General features: G+C 37.7%; 1 protein-coding gene across 7 annotated transcripts in view; it reads left to right on the top strand.

Moving 5' to 3' along the window:
• Positions 1-20890, top strand: part of EPB41L3 (erythrocyte membrane protein band 4.1 like 3) — a 236889-nt gene that overhangs the window by 55596 nt on the left and 160403 nt on the right. The window contains exon 1 of one of the 7 annotated variants that reach the window (XM_019755720.2): positions 2960-3182. The exons of the other annotated variants lie outside the window; for them this stretch is intronic. Within the exon in view, the coding sequence (XP_019611279.2) occupies positions 3128-3182 (55 nt within the window). The 5' untranslated portion in view covers positions 2960-3127. Of the gene's footprint in view, positions 1-2959; positions 3183-20890 lie in introns of those variants that run through there. 7 annotated transcript variants of the gene reach the window in all.

Raw genomic sequence — 20890 nt, 5'->3', positions numbered from 1 at the left:
TCGCAGATGTGGTCCTTATCCTCCAAAGGAACAGAAAGTAAGGTACAACCAGATGCTCACATGCCTGCTGATATGGAGGGATAGGCCAGGCTGAAAACTCAAGCAATGGTTATAACAGAGAGCCCCAGGATGGAAATCATGGGGCCAGGTGCTCCGAGTGAGTTACCTTTACTTTTAAGTTGCGTTGTTTATCACATAGACAACCCTATATGCTGTGTGCTAGAGGGAGAAGGAGGAGGAAGGTTTTAACAATAGTTAATGAATCGAGCAATGCTGGGAAAGCTAGGCAACATTTTGTGTGTTTGTACATATGTGTGCATGAGTGTGTATCTTTACATATGGGGGTATGGGTGTATACATGTATGTGTCTATACACATGTATGTGCTGTGTCTCTATGTATGTGTTCACGAGTATGTATCTATTGTTATGAGTGTGTCTATATATGTGTCGATACATGTGTATATGAGTATGTTTGTATACAGATTGTGTATGTGTCTATACTTATGTACGTATGAATTTGTATATGTATATGTGCTTATACATGTGTGTACGAGTATATCTACAGATGTGTGTGTATATCTATGCATATGTATCTATTTACGTATAGGTGTTTGTATCTATACATTTGTATCTATGTGTGTATCGTACATTGTGTATCTATAGGTGTCTATATCTTAGCTGTTAAGAACTTGGACAACAGAACAGCAAAGAGCTGGGTTCAAGACTCTCCCATCATAATAGTATGACCTTGGGGGAATTTCTTAACCTCTTTTTCTTTCAATCACTTCATCTTTAGATTAGAAATAATAACTCATGCCTCAGAGATTGTACTGAGGGGCATATAAAAATGTTGGCAATGCTCTGGCTTCTAAGCAACTAAAAGTATTAGTCATGATGATCATCACCTTTATCATCATTGCTCATCCTCACATCCAGAGGAAACTGAAGCTGTGGGAGGGAGACATTCCTCTCCAGTGTCGTAGGCAGTACATAGAAGGTCCAGGGTTTTAGCCTAGGTCAGTCTGCATATTGCCCAGAAGTATCTGTTCCAGTTATGAACAGTAGACAAAGTCACACCACCATGGTGGGTGAATGGGAGTAACTTGCACTTTTTTGTACGTCTCTAGTTGAGAACGGAGGAGTGGCCCCTACCCTGGTGGTGGTATGGGCTCCGGACTCTGATGGACCTGATTTTGAGCCCTTAATACATCACATTGTATGATCTGGGCCTGGTGTTTATTTATTATTGTTATTGTTGTTGTTTTGCTTCTTTGCGTGTTTTTAGGACTTCACATCTACAAAACTGGACTACTAATAATTATCAGTTAATGATACACTCTCATCAGTATTACCTCTTTACTTACTTATTTGATTATTAGTTAGACATTTTAAATAATGCAATGAGCACCTATAAGGCCACCTCCCAAACAGAAGCTAGTATTTTGATAGTAACCTTCCTCTAACCTTTGGGGTGTTCCCTTATTTTATCCTGTCTCCACCTAAAATGACCTCATCCTTAGTCTCCTGTTTGTTATTCCTTTACATCCCTTTATATGCAATATTATAAGCATATATACATTTATAAGTATTCTGAAAAGCACACTTTTCATTATGATTGTCTTTAACTTTCTAAAAAGGACATAATGGTGCATATAATCCTTCGAGGCTAACTTTATTGGGAAGATTCATAGTGTATTGTGATATACATTTGTCCTAGTCTTTAATATTGTAATGTACAAAACATATTGTAGCTTATTTATACGTTCTCTTATTGATGGGCATTTGTGTGTTTTTCAGGATTTTATTGTCATAGAGAGAGCTGTTTTGGCATAATTAAACATAACTCTTCATGCACATGTGCAAGAATTTCTCTTGGGCATGAATAGAATTGCTGGATTGTAGGTTGTATGAAAGTTCAACTTTAGGAGATAATTGTTTTCCAAAGTTGGTTGCTCCAATTTTCACTCTCATTGGAATATGGATCCATAGGATCCATAGTCCTTCAACACTTGGAATTGTTAGACCTTTCCATTTTTGCTAATTAAATGGGTATAAAATGATTACCTCATTGGGGTTTTAATTTACATTTGACTATTAATGATGCTGGACACCTATTCTCATACTTATTGGAATTATGTGTTTGTTCTGCAATGAAATGTATATTCATGTGTTTTGATCATACTTTTCTGTTGGGTTACTTGTGGTTTTCTTATTGGTTGCTAGGAGATATGGGCAAATTGCTTGATCATTTTGAGATCATTTCTGCATCTGTAAAAATGAGGATGATAATATTATGTTCATAGGGTGGTACTAGGATTAAATTAATGTTTACATATGATACTGTAAATACTGGCATATAGCATAATAGACGATCAAAACAATGTTAGTTCTTACTCCCTACTAACAGAGTAGGCCCCATTCCTACTGGAGCTTCTGCTTGGTGGACTGGCTCTGTTACAATTACCCCTTTTGCTTAATGGAGAATCTCTGCTTATTGGTGTAGCCAGTGTGGCCTCCTAATATTGTTGTACTTCAGGGAATAAAGCAAGATAACTGAACTCAGACTCCCCTGGAGGAAATATGAGAAAAGAAAGTGGAAGGAAAGAGCTTCCACGGAGTCCTTAGCAAAATGAAGGGGGAAAAAAATCATTATAATTATGACATTGATCTCAATATCCTTGTCTGTAGATATTTGAAAAGTGTGTATTAATATGGCGATTGGGAAAACTAAGGATGTAAAAAATATCCATATGCATAACTAAACTGAAAATTAAACATCAATTTTCAATACCTATGACACTTTTAAGCTTTCTGTTTGCTGCTGCTGGAAGCTACTTCCACAGCACTTTTGGGAATGCTGCACAGTCATGCAGAGATGCTACCCTGGGAACCAGGAAAAATACCAGGTGAAAATTCTGAAGGGCACCATCAAATGCTCTGCAGTTATTGCTTCCTGTTCCTGGCTTGTTTTTGAGTGTTGAATTCAAGAAGAGTATCTGGATGTGATAGTAAAACAATTGCTTTTACCATCCTGGATTTTTTTTTGTGTTTCATTGCGAATATTCCTGGAGGAATGGAAGCTGGAATGTCAGTGCTACAGTAACTTTGAAACTGCTGCACTGCAGCATGCCATCTTTCATCTGTCTCTATCTGTGTTCAAAGTCCCTCTTAGGATTTGGAGGTAAATATTTTGTATTCCTAACATTAATGTATACTTATGAGAATTGACCATTTTTAGTGACTACAACTCTGAATTTGATAAATATTTAAGCAAGTCCACTGTAAACTGAACCAGGGAAATGTGGAAATTATTCTTTAATGCATGCTCCCTCTTTAAATGTTTGCTCATTCATGCTATGCTAATTGTTCTCTAGTTTTTCTCTGGTTTTAAAGCTCTGCTGTTCAGTTTTTAGTAGGAAAATCTGTACTTGAGAACAGATGGAGTTTAGCTACAATGTCATCTCACCTTCCCCTTTGTCCTTCTTAGTACACGTCAGTCTGACTGATTCATCAGAAATTCTTTGCTCTAAGAACACATGCTTAAAGAATTTGGAAACACCTTTTCGTTGTGATGGCACCTTCAAATTTTATAAGTAGTTAAAAGTTGGAATGCTCTCCAAAGTAAAAAATGCCATGTACTTATGCTTAGGCTTTGCGATTCACAAATTGTAATTAGTTTTTCTTTGTGCCAAGAATTACACAGAATAGTCAAATATAATTTAAATTTATTTTGTAAATAACTGTAAGAACATCTTCATTAAAACATGGATCTCAAAGGGATGGAGCTGCTCATAGACCAAGCCTAGGAACCTATTTCAGGCTGGAGAGTCTTATGTACAGCTCCCTTGTGGTTTTTGTAGACCTTGTATTAATCATTGGGAAAATGAATTTGAATAATAATTGGTATTAGCAAGGTATGTATATAGCTGCAACTGTTGTTGGAATATTCTGATCTTGATATGTTTTTAACAAAGGGGATTCCTAATGTTTCAGAGGGGCTCTGTCACCTGCCTCATCCTGAGGGACACGGGGCTCTGGCTGAACAGAAATACAGCCCCTTTCCTGCCAATCACTAGGTCGCTCATTTCTCTTAATTATTTTCTTTTCTGATAGTAACTTTCAAAAACAGTACTATTACATGAGAGATTATGGTGTGATAGTTTGAGCATTATTCCTATCTTTATAGCATATTATATTTTCTTTAAATATCTAATTCTGAAATATTTTTCACATTTTTTTTCAAGGAATCTAGAAATTTTTGCAGAACTATACAAAAATGACTTCCCATAATGGATGTTAAAGAGAAAATACGCCTCCTTTTGCAGAGCTGTTTTGCTTTACAGTGAACTTTGATAGAAGGTAACTTTTAGTTGCCAATCAGTAAGAAATTATTTATACAGAAAACCAAAATCGTGCACCTGGATATTATTTGTACCTACAGTTTTATTCACATTTTATATGTAAGGATATAAAGACCCAGAGAGATTGTGAATTACTCAGAATTAAACAGGAAATAGCAGAACAGCGGGAACAAAGAGCAGAAACCAGGTCTCTAACTCCAGGCTGAGAACTTCCCTTTATAAATTGCCATCCCTACTGCACCAGTGATGGTCTGATTGAAGTAGTGAGCATGCACTGGAACCCAGCGAAATCCCTGGAGAATGGTAAGGGCGGGTTATGAAGGGCTTTACAAGTTGGACAGGAGAGGCTAGAAATGATGGAATAGGCCATAGGAGTTGTGTCAAGGGTCCCAGATTTGGACTTACAGGATTCAGCATACAGTAGTATTCACAGCTAAGATTAATTACAGTGAAGTGAAACAAAGCAAAATCAGCAAAGGGAAAAAGCACATGGGGCAAAGTCTTGAGGAAACCAGCCACAAGCTTCTGAGGATCCTTTCCCAGTATAGTCATATAGCATGTGCTTAATTCCACCAGCAACAAACTGTGACAACACATGTAACATGCTGTGCACCTAGGAAGCTTATTAGAGATTCAGTGCTGAGGAGTGTTATTGGGGATGGGTCACAGAGACATCCTCTGCCTGGTATCAAAATTCCAGACTCCCAGAAAGAAAGCAGGAGTTCAACATGAACTGCATCGATGGCACAACAGTGTGGGTGCAGTGAGCCACCTTTATCAGCTGGGGAACAGTGGGAACTCTCCCGAAATTCAAGTTTCCAGATGAGCCCCAAGGGCCAGCCTTGCAAGCAGGCCTTTCTAAGGATAGTGTCTCAGGCCTGCTATGGTGACTCTTTTCTGCACAGGAGCTTGTATTGGTTATTAAACAGCTACAATGACATTGAAAATATGGTTTAAAAGATTTCAGCAGAGTGGAGGGTAGAGTGGAGTAGTTGGTAAGAGAATGGAACTAGGAGACTTTAGAAATAATCCAGCCCAAATCTCAGATATCAGTGTGAGAATAAAAAAGGAAGTGACAGATATAAGAGATAGTTAACAGGAAGAATAAACAGGTTGGAGGTAAGGAACAAAGAAATAGGCAGATGTTTTCAAATCTAGGAGATGAAATACATGGCAGGTTGTTTTTGTTGTTAGTAGGGTTTTTGGTTGTTGTTTTGGGCAGAGGAGGATTACCTAGGAAGAGAAGCTGGATGGGAACATTCTAAATTCTGGATATATTGGCTCTGAGATGACAGAGGAGTCATATTAGATTTTTTTTTTTACCATAAGTGAAATACATTCAAGATATTGATAGATTACATTTACAAAAAACGGGCGCTAATATGAAGTTCATGGCCATGGTACATTCTTGTGCCATGCTTAGAAAATTAGAGTAAATCACATAATTAAAGAATTAATGTTGAGAGGGAATTTTGATTTTGTATTAGCTATGAAGGTCACACTGTTAACAGACATAATTTTAACATGAAAATATTATTAATGTCATTAAGAAATACATATATTTTTTCAAAGGACCTAGATTAGCTTTGTATTCACTTCCCACTCATTGAAATTAGATGATTCTTTACCTGAGTTGTCTAACCCAGTCTTGATTTTTAAAAAAATAAGTAGCTAATTTTTTCTTATTTATTTATAATTGTTATATAAATAATAATAACTATTATAATAAGAATTCCATAGAGGTTTGTTTTCTACATGGGAGGAGGGTCCTAATGGGTACAGATTTAGAAAAGGAACATAGGAAATGGCGTCTGCTAGTGTAACGTGAAATACTGAGATACCTGCTAGTCTTTGCACCAAACCAATGAAACAATGCGTGTATATAGGCTTCTAAACATTCTAACATAAAATCGCGTTCTCACTGATTATGTATACAATATGGGCAAATTTCAGCTACTTAGGAGTATCTATTTCGTATCTCTAGCCATAGTGACTTCTGAGAATCCAGTATATTGCCTTTGGATAGTTATTAAATTAAATATTCAAATCCTATTTATTGGAGATGTATAACTACTTTTGATCAGAAATATCACTATTGAACTTCGCCAAAGCAACTTTCTACATTCCTCATGTGTTTGGTTGTGTTTTTTTTAAATGAAGCTTCTCTCTTACTTGTGGGGGTAGAAAATATAGTAACAGGTTTGGGATAATTTTTAGAATTTCATATGCATGTGGGACAAATGGTGATGTAGTAGCTGTGCAATAGAATGAACAAACTACTTCATAAATATGTATGGTGGGATGACACTTATGTTATACAAATTGGATGTGTCAGGATTTTAAATGTCACCTTTGGATTTAATGCAAGAAGTTTCTTACTGGTGTTTTCTTGACTTTCCTTAGAAGTGACCCTGTGTCCACAAGTTATTTTCAAGTCCTTGCTGCCTAAGAGTGACATTTCTAGCTTTCCCTCTGCTGTGCCTTTCCAACTCTTTCTTGTTTCTCTGAACTCTTACCATCTCTGCATGTCAGGATGCACACAGCAACAATAAGTGGGGGGATGGCCTGCGGTATCCGTCATTCCACCTGGAGTCACAGAATGGAGGACTAAGAACAAAAATAAGAGGATTATCTGCTTTATCTTCCACGCAGCTATTGCATTTGTTGTTAATTTTTAAAACTCATGTCCTGCCTTGCTCTAAAGCACATTAGAGATAGGAACCCCAGTTATTCAAATAGAGTAATTGAGGTTGAGGAAGTCAAGGTTCAAAGAATATATGGAAAGGAAAAAGTAAAGCCAGGGCAAGATGAGTATGATGGAAACATACCGTAATGCCTTGTGCAATTAATAGACATAGGTTGCAGATTTGGCTGTTAGGTTTCTGGAAGTGAACGTGAACAGGAAAACATGATTGGTGACAGATTTGAAATATCTGTGAGACAAAAACCCAAGTTTTTCTAATACTAAAATCTAAAAGGAGTGTCTCCCACGGATAAAGGATGATGTAAAGGACAATGACTTCACCAACACGCTGTGACAGAGACAGCAAGACGCCGACGGTCACTGATTATGACCTCATCAATATGTTCTTCTTTACATGCTGCACGAGCCTCACTGAGTTAGAGCAGTTCTAAAAGGGCCAATGGCTCCAAGTACACAATTCTGTCCAAAAGTAAAGTTCAGGAGATTTGGGGGAATAGGCAGCCCTCATATCCTTCAGGCAATTAATATGCATGAATATAGTTCTCCCAACTGGGATTTTGATAAGAATTATTCAACATAGAGTCTTGGCTTATAATCTCAGACTAAAATTGGGAGTTCAGTGTTGCCAAAGTACTTGGGAATCAATTGAGGAAGGATAGAGTTCATTTTCTCTAATGAAATTTAAGGACTCGCCCCTGAATCGATGGCCACAATGGCTTCACTCAGATCTGAAATGAGTAAGATAAAAATCTTACTACAAGAATAATTCTGGAACTTCAAACCAACATGGAATCTAATTCTAACTCAGGTTGCCTTACCTTTGAACCTTTAGTTTGGAAAAGTTGAAAATTTGGGCTAGGAATCATGGAACAACCACATTGCCTAGAAATGAAATGTCATTAAAGCATATTGTGTTCTGCCCACTGGAAAATAAGCCTTAACATTCATCGTGCTGAAATGCAATCAACTCTCCACCAGCTTCGAAATCCTTAGGGGTCTAGCATTTGCTACAGAACAGGCTAAAAAAAAAAGAACCTCCAGAGATGATGCTTAAATTTTGATTACATTCCTTCTCATTTGAGAATAGAGACAAGCAAACCTATAGAACATTTTTGCATTCCTCTCCTTAAAGAATAAATTTCTTTAATAAGCAAGTAAATGTATTTGAAAATGGAATTTTATTCAACATTAACTAATGGTTCAAAATGAGGAAATTTAGATTCAATGTGTATTTCTGATACTTCTTGGAATGCTTTCAAATATGTTCACAACCACTTTTCACATAGTACATAACTTTAGAAAGCCAGAAGTTTTTCACTTTAACATTTAAAGTGTGTTCATATAATAGAGAAGTCCATTTTGAAGCAATGTACATAATTAAAATTCTCCATGTGTGTTGGACTTATAATTCAGCAAGAAAAGAAGTTTTTAAAAACTTGGCATTTGAAAAGAAAAAAAATACAGACTATTCAATACAATGAAACCTATTTTATTTCAAGGATTGCAAAGTTAGATGGAAAATGCTGATAAGGCTTACTTTCCATAATGACTTTAGTCTGCTCCTTAACCTCTGACATCTCTTGCTACATCTCAGTTGCCAAGCAACAGCAGAGAAATAAAACCTGTGTGAATAAAGAAATTTCCAGACATAAGAATGGCTTATATTCTAGAAGCTGGTGAGCCACTTATTTAGAATTTTAAATACATTTTTTCATGTTAAAAATGTAACAAATGGTAGTTCAGTACTCAAGCCAGCCACTATAAGCCTATTTAACTCACAATGCTCTTGAAGTATTGAAAAGCAGTACCTTTCCTATCCAGATTGAATAATTTGATGATTCTTTTCTCCAAAATGCCAAATTCCAGGAAATGAGAAAATGCCACTGCAAAAATAAATGTTACAAAGCCCTTGTATTAGAGTATGGTCTTCTTATTTATAGGAACAGTTAGATGAAGCCACGGCCCAGGTTTTCTTGTTTTAAATATAATTTTAACGTCTCACCATTTGATTTGAAGGGTGAAAAAGGATAATATAAGGAGGCACACAGACAAAATTAAGAAATGATTGCTGACAAGCTGAAGGCAGAGGAGGATATGGAAAATCTCAATTTAAAGCACAGCTGTCTATTGCCTTTTACAATAAGGTAGTTAGCTCCATTTGCCACTAGACATCCTGCACTAAGTTATACCTCCTTATAAAAATTATAATAACCATCCCATACCCAACAAAATGATGCTCCTTTTAAAGACCCATTAGTGTGCATTTTAGAAAGCTTGAATTGTAAATAGTGAACATGTAAAAGGAAATAACCTTGATTATAAGTGTCCAAGGGGTATGTCTTCAACTCTAAGCAACGTTCATCTAGCTAACGCAGGGGTGTCCAAACTTTTTTCAACGTTTTTCACCAAGGGCCATATGTGGTAAAATACACAAACAGCCGGGCCACTCACTCGAGGTGAAGTACGTATTGCCTTACCTGGTTTATTTAAGCAAACTAAATATATTTTTGGAATTTGCTGCGGGCCAATTAAAAATGGATTGCGGGCCGCAGTTGGTCCGCGGGTCGCAGTTTGGACACCCCTGAGCCAGAGTAACAAAAACCTGAGCATTCTGTATAGCTGAACTTTACTATAAAAGTGCTTCAATTTAATTATACCTATGACTTGTAGGATGTTGCCATGAGGAAATACATTATGAATTCCAACCAGGGACACCAGATAAACATCTCCCACTCAGAGGCATTGAAAGTTAGCTATAAAAAGCTGTCTGATCTTGGGAAGTATACAGAGAAAAGGAAGAAATGTTTTCATCTCTGTGTAAGGGAAATACACGTCTCTACATAGGTTAGTCCATTATAGTATTCGAACTGTGTCGGAAAACACATTTGCCCCTATGAAGGCCAAAAATAGGCTTCTCCCTCTCATCCCTCAGGTGAGCTGCTCACTCACAATTAGGGGTACCCCTAAATAGAGAACTGTTTTATATATTATACCTCAAAAAACTAATTATGCATGAACCCTGCTGACTCTTAATTACTGTTTTGGTCAAGCAGTCAGCCAGCAGTGACAGTAATTCCGAATTAATAGGTGAATGACTGATATTAAGCACTGGATTAACTTCATACAGTAGGTACCCATACTAGCTAAAAGTATTTAGAGGCAACTGACCACCACCTGAAATGTTCTGTTTACCAAAGCAGAGCCTGCTGTTGTTTTGTTTCCTTATTTCTGCCTTTAGGTTGCCGCTATATCTGCAGGACTGATTTTGAGTATTCCTATTCCAGATAACTAAAAATTGTTCTAAAATGCTCTATAGTCCTGTTGAAAGAAAACATTGCCCAATCAAATCTACACATTATAATCAAGATACGTTTTGTAAAGTTGTATTTATGGAAATGTTCCTTAGGACATTACACAACCAGCACTAAACTTAATCTTTTGAACAGTTCCTCAAATTTTAATGACTGAAAGTCTTGGTTTTCCTTGAGTTTCTTACAGCCTTCCTCAAGTTTAAAGCATGTTAGGGAAATGCCAGAGCACTTCGTAGTATCTGGTAAGAACTGGTTAATACACAACAGCATATTCAATAATAATTTCTTATTTTGGAAATTCAGGGAGCTGAAAGTACAGACTTTTAGATCAAAATATTTAACGTGCTTCCTCCATTAGAGAGCCTGGGAATGTCTTGAATATATACTGCCAGGAAGATGCTTTGGGGAACGTTCCTGGAACTTTCTTAGCCTCCTCTCTTCTTGTTGACAAACAATCAGTAACACCCACAGATGTTTTACATTTAATCAGGGCTTGAGTATACCCCAGGGGTGGGGGTGGGGCGGTAGCAAATGTGGCTATGCCTCTCGGAAATCTAGGTCCATATTTCACACTTAGTGTTTCAACAACATTTTTTGATATATCAACAAAGCCTTTGCTTTCTCTCATACCTTACTTTGTTAAAAAAAAAAACCATCCGGAGGAATTGGCAAAAACCATATATTGCCAAGAGAAGGGAAGCTATTGGGTATGAAGGGGATTTACTCCATTGAGGACCAGTGGTATGGATTTTTTGCTATGTACCACCTAAAAACGTTTGAAAAATTATATAGCACATGCACATTTTTAAGTTCATATCTAAAATCTTTATCTTAAATTTAAATGGTTATACAGCATGTAATTTCAGATATCATGCATATATTACACTTTTTATAATCAAACAAGTACATCACTCTTTTATATGTATCTTTTAAATACTGTAGCAATTTTCTGATGGTCATCATCTATTTCACAAATACAGGAACAAAGTTTTCTTTTACAGATATTTTGCATCATTTCTTTTTCTCCTTAAACTTGTATTTCCATTCCACTTCCTCCACAAAATATTACCCTAATGTAATATTCTAATGCTTGAAAGTATTTTATTGATTACCTCTTATAATTCTCTGCAATGAAATGGGTATAGAAATTGAAATTTAAACTTCATTTTTCATTTTATGTAACCATATGTTTAAGTTTTAAAAATATTTCCTGCATTAACTCATCATTATAATTATCATCAGTAGACACTTTCATCTAAATAACAAATATATTACAAACTGTGATAAACATTAAACGTAAAATGTAAAATGTTATTGAAAATTAATCTTTTGATAAGATAGGCAGAGCATTTTTTTCATTTATTCATGTATCTGGGGGCAAATATTATGTATTGCTAAAATGAAACATGGTTCAGTAACATCTTCCTTCCTTCCTCCCTCCCTCCCTTCTTCTCTCCCTCCTTCCCTCCCTCCCTCCCTCCCTCCCTTCCTTCCTTCCTCTCTGTCTTGGTTTCTTAGATAAGCACAAGCAAAACTGTTGCGGTATAAACGTAGACGTAAGTGGAAGGATTGCCATGTTACAGCAAATATCCCCTAGTTCTTTGAATTAATCTATTAGCTACTTCATCTTTTTCTTCTGTTTGGTTCAAAGGGAAAAATTAGAACTTACCTGAGTTGGGAAAGGTGTGTTACTCAGTCACTGAAGTAATTCCAATCACTGAAGAAATTGACTCTGTCAATCTTTTAGATAGTCCCCTTTTTTGCCCAGTAGAGGTATAGTACCCTGTGACAATGCACTATATAGACTGGAGCTGGTTTGCTTTTGTATTGTCTAGTGGGAGGAAAGGAGTTGTGAAATACAGGGAAGAAAGAAGGTGGCAGTCACTTTCTCAGGCAGATCAGTTTTAGGATCTCAGAGTTAAAAATCTGGAGACTTGAGTCCCTTAAAACTAGACAACTGCCAGCATATTTCTTTTTTAAAAATTCTGTGCTCCCAGAGTTATCCATCTCCAATTGGAAGACCCTTATTGTAGATAATAAATATTTTACTACGTGGTTGTTTGAGGGAAAATTTCTGATTATGAATGTAGTTGCCCTACAAATGTTACCATTATTTGAAAAAAGTCCTATTAGGTAGAGTTTTCCCACTATACAAGTAACATGGGAAAGGGCAGGGAAGGTATCAGAGGGCTTTGACAGGATCTGAAGTGGTGAAGGGCCGACTAGACCTTTGGCGTCTTCTGTGGCTCAGGTGTGGGGGTGGGGTATCCTCGGGGGCTTCATGAAGAGAAGCGTCCAGTCACAGGCTGTTAATTATCACCATTGTCAATACTGTCTCCATCATCACCATCACTGTGGTTAAATTAACATTGATTAGGTTCCTCCAATATACTGGGCATGTTTCTTTATATAGCTTTTTTCATTTAACCATCATTTCTATCTCCAGGAGGTAGGTGCCTCATCCCTTATTCATTAATGAAGAAACTGAAACTTAGATTAAATAACTTGCCCAAGATCTCACAGATTGGTTGAATGAGGAGTGGAACCAGGTCATATGACTGTTTTCTTTTTTCTAAGCTAGTTATGATCCTTGTTTTTATTGTTTAACCCCAGTTCATCCTTCAAGATACAACTCAGTCTGGATATAGAGCAGCTAAGCAATTTTTTTACATAATTTATTTATTGGTTTGTTTATTTATTTACTTACTTATTTGTTATTTTGAAATAATTTTAGACCTACCAGAGGAGTTGTAAAATAGAGTTTCCTTATATCCCACACTCAGCTACCCCTAATGTTAACAATTTACATAAAGATAGTGCAATGATCAAAACTAAGAAATTGACATTGGCACAATACTATTAATTAAACTACGGACTTCATTCAGATTTCACAATTTTTCCACTAATGTCCTTTTCATGTTCCAGCATTCAGATCAGGATCCCACATTGCACATCAGTTGGCTTAGTGTGATCTCATTAGTCGCCTCTAATCTTGTCTTTGATGACCTTGATGCTTTTAAAGAATAACTCATCAAGGTGTTTTGTAGAATGTCCCTCATTTTAGGTTTGCCTCATATCTTCCCATGATTCAATTGAAGTTATGCATTTGGGGGAAGAATCTACATAGATGATTTCGCCTCTTAGTGCATCATATCAGGAGGCCCATGACATCTATGTGACTTATTACTAATGATGTTAACTTTCATCACTTGGTTATGGAGGTTCTGTTGTGTTTCTCTACTGTTGGGTTAACATGTATCCTTTTGTAGTTAAGAAATATTTGGAGAGAGATACTTTGAAAACTTAAACTTACATCCACTGGTGTTAGCATAACCAGTGGTTCCTGTGGTTTTCTAATGGTGATTTTTCTGTTTCCTTCATTTAGCCTGCAATTATTAGTTGGAAAATTTTTGTAAGGAAGAGTTGTTTCTTCTCCTTTTACTTATTTATTCAGTATTTATTTATAGCACTATGGACTCATGTACATTTATTCTTTGGGTTATAATCCAGTACTATCCTTATTTAGTTTTTTGCTCAAATTGTTGTAGCCTTGGCTATTAGCAGCCCTTTCAGAATGGCTCCCATGTTTTATCCATATGCCCTTCCCTCCCCCCCCTTTAAGTACTTCCTTACATTATGGTACCACAGGATGCTTGGCAAATGCAGCAAATTTTTAAAATTAATTACAACTTAAAAATTAAAGTTTTCCGTTGGACATCTTATTCAGTCTATCCCTAGCCTTTTAGAAACTTGGCACTTCTGAGGAAGAATTTACCTCGTATGACCACAAGAAAACCATAGAAGGTAATAAGTTCTTTGTTCTCCCCCCCACCCCAATATAAAGTCTTGGAAATTACTATGTAAAGTATGGAATGTAACATAACAATGCCTGCCATTGCCATTTAATTTCCTTTCAATAAATGTACAAATATTCCCCTTCCTGATCAATGTACCTGAACAAATGTAGATTTCTGGAATGGTGCAGCAGGTATCCTGCAGTGTTCTCTAGAACTTTTAGAATTTGCAGGCTTAATGCCCCTATTTAGATGAACTTGTACTTTACCTGAGGCTTTGACTTTGTTCAGTAACCTGTTGTCTCTTCCTATAGAGTGCATTATGTTTGAAGAAATTAAAATTTAAAAGTTACTCTTATCAAGTAGAAAGTGCTGCCAAAATTGTTTAGTCTTCCTACATGTTTCTTTGAGGGAACATTTCCTTAAAAATTAATTTTAAGGTGGGGATGAGAGTCTTCACTCTGCAAGTTACTGAATCTAGATTAGTGTGGACTGTGGATGTTCTCTACCCCATCACTCATCAGACTGTTGCTATGCCATTAATCAAGGGAACCCATCTAATTTTAGATTTAGCTTTAATCAGCTCTTGTGCTATTTCCATTTTTATATCATGCTTTTATTCAAACACCTTAGATTACTTTCAGCATTTCTGTAACTCAGAGGTGCAGGAAAACCTAATCCAGCGTACAGATTCCGAGAGGACTTGTAGGAAAAGGAACACGTTGAGGATGGTCAGTGGAGGTATATGTATATTTTCACATCTGGATGGTATAGTTAGTGTTTGAGCCAAAGATCAAAATAAAATGAAAAGAAAAATCAAGCAATATAAAGGTAGACTAAATAACATGTTCATGTTTTTGAGTGTGAAAAAATTTTACAATTTTTTTAAGTGTGATAACTAAAGTCATAATGGGTACAGTATAATAAATTTCCTTGGGGTTTTAATAGAAAAACTATCAATTATGTGGTAGATGAAAAATATTTTGTTTAGAGCACATACAAAGAATCTGAGATGGTAATAAACTGTCAATAATTTTGTTTAGTCTTCATAGGTTCTTCTACAGAGGTACCAAGTAAATGTTGCATGATTGATATGAACTGCAAGAAGGTTTCAAATTGAACCAAATAACCGTGAATTTATAAACACTTACATCTATAAGTTCATTTGTAGATTGATTATTTGGAACTCAGAAGACATTTTCCCGTAAAAGACTATTTTAGTGGTTGGCTTCCCAGGTAATTGGACAAAAGCCTACTTCATCCGTGATACATTTGAAGTATGGATAAACTGTAGCATTTCAATTACACCAAATTGCCATTTTTTGCGTTGCTGCTATGAAGCTTTGCCTTTAGTGTCCTGTCTCTGGTGGTTGTTGCGTTCACTAAGAGTTCTCAGAGAGCCCCATTATAACATTCTCTGGTGTTGTAAGATTGGAGGAAGAAGCAGTTAAGGTAGATACTCCAAGGTACCCATAACTTTGTCTCTCTCTGTTTGCATATAATGGGTGTTAAAAACCGGGAAAGCAGGGAGAATTCCCTTCCCTATAAATTTGTAAATAATGCTGTTAATAAGTCCAGACTTAGTGCTAGGAGAACATTCTGTCATATAAAACATTATCATCTATTCTGTTGACTTGCAACTGTAGCATAACTGTGCCTGCCTCAACTTCTTAAAAATAAAACAAAACAAAACAAAAAAACTGTAGCCAAATATTTTGAAGATCACAAAGTCCTCTACAGGAGAAAAAAAAATGTTTATTCATCTTCATAAGGAGTGCATGCCAAATTATTCTTTTTTTGAAAGATTATATGGAAACGGTCCTGGAAACTTTTCATTTTAGCAAATATCATTTAATTAATTGCAGACACTGTGCAATGTTGACAAAGAAAATACTCCTGAAGCTCAAAAGACTCATACTTGGTGTAGTCTAAAGGACTAGCACCACTGTCAAGATTAAGTACACTAGTAGAATGCTAGAATGCGACTGTTTGTCCTGTTGTGCCCTCTCCCAGATAAGGACCCTTAGGGAAAAGTAAAGTAATGCATTTTTACATAAATATTAATAATAATAGCTAACATTTACAATGCTTATTATGCACTAGGAGCAATTAGAAGAGCTTAACATATTGGATTCTCAAGCAACCCCAGGAAGAGGGTGACCTGGTCATGCCCCATTTGCAATTAAGACCCTGAGGCCTTGAAGGATAGCTTACTACATGGCTGGCAGATTCCGGAGCCAGGTTTAAACTCAGCTCATAACACCTAGGCTGTGTCGCTTCTATGTAATTAAATATAATACACAGTTATTCTATATAGTAACAGCTTAAACTCTCCACATAAGCATAATGGTATCTGTTACCCATTTTCAGGTTTTTATTGGGCTCATTTCTGCTTCCCATTTGGAAGGGTCTCATCCAAATGAGACACTTAGGGAAATTTATGTACATTTGTAAAGCCCTGTTCCAGTGGTTTATGCCTCATTTTCTGTTAATCCTGCATATTTGTTGCAATGTTCTGTTTTTGCATTAATTAAAAGAAGCTTAACCATTATATGCTGCGAATTAAAAAACTTATCAGAGTTCATTAATTTAAAGGAAGGCTGTCTTCTTGTAGAGGAGATAGTCAAGTAAATTTCTCTATGCAGATAAGTGCAGTTCTACCATTTAGTTGATTGTGACCTTGGTCAGTTACCTAACCTCTCATCTGTAAGATGGGTATAATAGACCAGGGGTTTTCTGAATCTTAAGTAATAGAGTGTATATATAAAGTATAGAGTGCCTGGCAGATAGTAAGCCTTTAGTAAATGACAGTGAGTGGAGATGGTTCTGTTACTCAAAATCTTTTTGGAACTGTTTTTTGAACTTCCTTCTAAACTAGCACATTAAATTATTCTAAGAATTCAGTTGAAATGTGTTTATAGTTAAAACTTTGGGTTTTCTTTTGTTTTCTGTTAATGTCCCATAGTTCTGACCCCAGTTGTACCCCTTATTCATTAGCCTGGTGCTAAACTACTTTGTCTCCTCCCCCAAAAAAATATATTCACCTTTAGCAACATGAGTATTGTAATTTTTGAAGTGATTTCCATGTGCTCTTGAGAGAACTTCTCAAATAAGTGCCTTAAAAATGCTTTCAGCAATGGCTGGAAGGCTGGGGGAAACACATATTAGGACCAGCATACATGCTAACACAGTATAAGTTCATATATGTTTATTTAAAAATGTGAGACCTGTTATCTCCTCACAGATATGATTTCCTGCACTTAACCCCGTTTCCATCAGGCAAAGTAACCAAGTCAGCAGTCCCAGCAGATTAGCTATTAAGGGCCTCCTGGCTGCTGCTTCCCAGCTTCCTGTGAAGTGGATTTATAAGTTCAACACACCTCCCAAGGGTCGAGAGCTATCCTCCTTCACTTTGTCAAGAGGGCTGGTTCTCCAAGGGCACCCCTGCTCAGCTTCTGCATCGTGGAGTCCACTGAAGTGAGACAAAAGGAGGGAGGCCTCGGGGACCTCCAGGATGCACCAGCTGAGGGAGGGAGGCCAAGTGGTATTATTGTGAGCTGCTGTCATAACTGCACCACACTGTTATGTGACACTCAGAGCTCACTAAGTGCTTTTTACATCAATTATTTTATTTAATCCTCTCAGTGGTCCTTGAAACAGGTTTAGTCACTCAGTTTAGAAATGAGAAAGCAGATAAAAGATGATGAAGCAACATGGGACGAGCCAAGGTTAAGGGCAATGGGAGTGGAGGAACCAGAGGGCTGACTCCAGGCCTCCTGCTCTGTGTACCATGTCCGGCCAGGGACAGACAGAGACTCATTGTCTGCCTGGCTTTCCTTCCATCCATCCCCGATTGCCATACAAATGTCTCTTATTTTTCTGCCCTTTAATTTCTCTACCAGGATTAATCACTGACATACAGAGAGCAAATGGAAATCAGTAGTGAGGTTCAGAGGCTGATGGTCTAGACCAGGGGTGTCCAAACTGCGGCCTGCGGGCCAACTGCGGCCCATGATCCATTGTTAATTGGCCTGCAGCAAGTTCTAAAAATATAGTTTATTTAAATAAACCAGGTGAGGCAATATGTACTTTACCTTGAGTGAGTGGCCCGGCTGTTTGTGTATTTTACCGCATATGGCCCTTGGTGAAAACTGTTGAAAAAAGTTTGGACACCCCTGTTCTAGACTGAGGAATAGTTGCATCATTCTCTCTCCTTTAATGGCAACATTTCAGGCGCCAAATGTTCCTCCTCCAGCCACACCATTAGGAAAAATGGCAAGTTTTGGTTCCTCCTCGATCCCTCTGTAAACTATACAGAGTATACAGAGGGATATTTGAGTGCCCACTGTGAGCCTTACTTAGGTGTCCAAGATCCAAAATGCCTTATTGATTTGAGGCCTGTGTGTTTGCTTTTCTTTTGTATCCAGAATAAATAGCAAGCTCTGTGCTACCAACTGTGCAGGCAGACACCTACCATTATGGGTTGTAGCATTTCAAATAATGACAGTCCACCGACGTTTATTTATCATAAATGTTCAATGAATGGAATGAGTCCTACATGCCAGGTGGTATGCTAGTTGGGCACGCAGTGGTAAGCAGAAGCAGCCCTAGTCTTTGATTGGGACTTACATCTATTGAAGGGAGATAGTGATTCATCAAATCATCACATACACAATGCATAGTTGCAATGCTGGCAATGCTAGCAAGCAGAGGGACTGGTGCTGCCAGAGCTCTTAATGAGGATATGTGACCAAAGTTAGGGAACTTGAAAAAAAAAAGGAACAGAAAGGTGGCCAGTCTGACCAGAGTGGAGGAAGGCAGATGTTTCAGGAGCCCAAAGAGAACCCAGGGCATTGAGGCTACCTTACAGGCTGTCACCCATGCCCTGAGAATGTTCGAAGCAGAGGGTCACAGCATCACCCTTATATTTCTGAGAACTCAGTCACGTCAGGGGAACTGGATTTGATACCAGACTATTATGGGATAGAGAACAGGGAGAGGGAGATGTGGACAGGTCCAGGAGAGTAAGGTAAAATGAAAAGGACTAGGTAAGCTGATAAAAGGGCCGAGGTAGAGGAAGACGGCAGGAAGACATCAGGACTTCTAACTTGTATGAGGAGGAGTTGGTGATGTCATTCACTGAGCTCTCTAGGACCTAGTGCTAGGAGTTTTTTCAGGTTTTTTTGTTTGTTTGGTTTTGTTTTTTCAGGGTTAATACCCCATGCTACTCATACTGGAAAGTACAGATATGAGTAAGAGATAGCTGCTGCCCTCACAGAGCTTGCAATCTAGTAGGGGGCGGAGGGAATAGTTAAGGTCTAAAATTCATTTAAAGTATGGCTGTTGTATAAAGTTGGCAAATGGGAATCCACATAGACACTCCTTCCAGAGGGTTACTAGGGCGTGAGAAGCCTTAGCACTTGAGTGCCCTGGTGGAAGAAGAGGCTGGGGAGTAGGAGACGTTTTGGGCAGATGAATGATCTGGTGACCTTTGAAAAGGCACTGTGAATCACCGAATAAAACTTTAATGCAGGCCAAATGGAAAAACACAGTATACGCTTCAAGCCTGAAATGATAGAATCTAAAACTCATCTTTTGTGGGCATGCCAAGTGCAATTAAAAGAAGTGAGCCATTTAATGGGAGCAAGTAGGATAAGTGTGATTTGTGAAGACAAAGGCTGGGTTGCAACTTCTTTTCATCCAACAGCCTCTTAAAAATATTCACTGCCTGGTCATTGCTAAATGTCACCATGGCAACGATTGATATGAAAAATAACATTAGCCTGGACACTTCTGCCTCACTTGACCTGACATTTTCCACTGCAGTGATCATTTACATTGTACAGATGAGTAAAGAGGTTCCTACTTGGATTCTGTCATATTTTCTTTTGTCCTGAGAAGATAAGTGCTTGTTAAATCCACCCTGATGTTAACAAATGACCCAGTGGCATTTGAAATGGGGTGGCTTTACCATTCTTTCCTTTCATCTCTGAGGATGTGCTGGGAGATACACCCTGCTGGTGTCATCCATGTTGGTTCAGGGGTGAGGGTGGGGAGGTTGGTTGGGAGACTTTGCCCAAATCAGTTCCACTGGTGGACGTGGAGGAGGTATATTACATATAACTATGCACACATTTTTTTTTATCACATATCACATTCTTAGCATTTCTTCCTTCAAGAGCTCTTCCTTCTGGTGTCTAATCCCAATCCTGGGCAACCTAACTCTTCAATTCTGTACTTTCTATCCATAGTCACTCTTCTCCCCAATCTCATATTTTATAATCCCTGCTGCTTTTTCCATTTTCACATTCAACAAACATGTATTGAATGTCTTCCCTATGTTCCATGTGGCTGGGACACCCAGCCAATAGGAGCCCAGAACCCCTGCCGTCTGCGACTTACATTGAGAATGGTGGGAGACAGACAATACACATAAACAAGGAAATGATAGGTATCTTAGATGATTAAAAACAAAAAAGCAAAACAAAACAGAAAAACACACAAAAAAACTTGGAACAGGATGAGGGGGTGGCCCAGTCACAGTTTTCAATAAGGTTGTCAGGCTTGGCCTCTGTGAGAAGGGGACATACGAACAGATTTGAAGGAGGTGAGAGTGTGAGCACATGGGAGAGACTGAAGGCAATGTGCGCCTGGCTGGTCTAAGAATCTGCCAGGAGGCCAGAGTCAGCTAGGCAAGGAGTGTGGCTGTAGATGTGAAT

This window comes from Rhinolophus sinicus, linkage group LG09 (genome assembly GCF_036562045.2).
Source record: "Rhinolophus sinicus isolate RSC01 linkage group LG09, ASM3656204v1, whole genome shotgun sequence".
In the NCBI taxonomy this organism is placed as follows: domain Eukaryota; kingdom Metazoa; phylum Chordata; class Mammalia; order Chiroptera; family Rhinolophidae; genus Rhinolophus; species Rhinolophus sinicus.
This window is presented reverse-complemented; position numbering and strand designations above follow the sequence as displayed.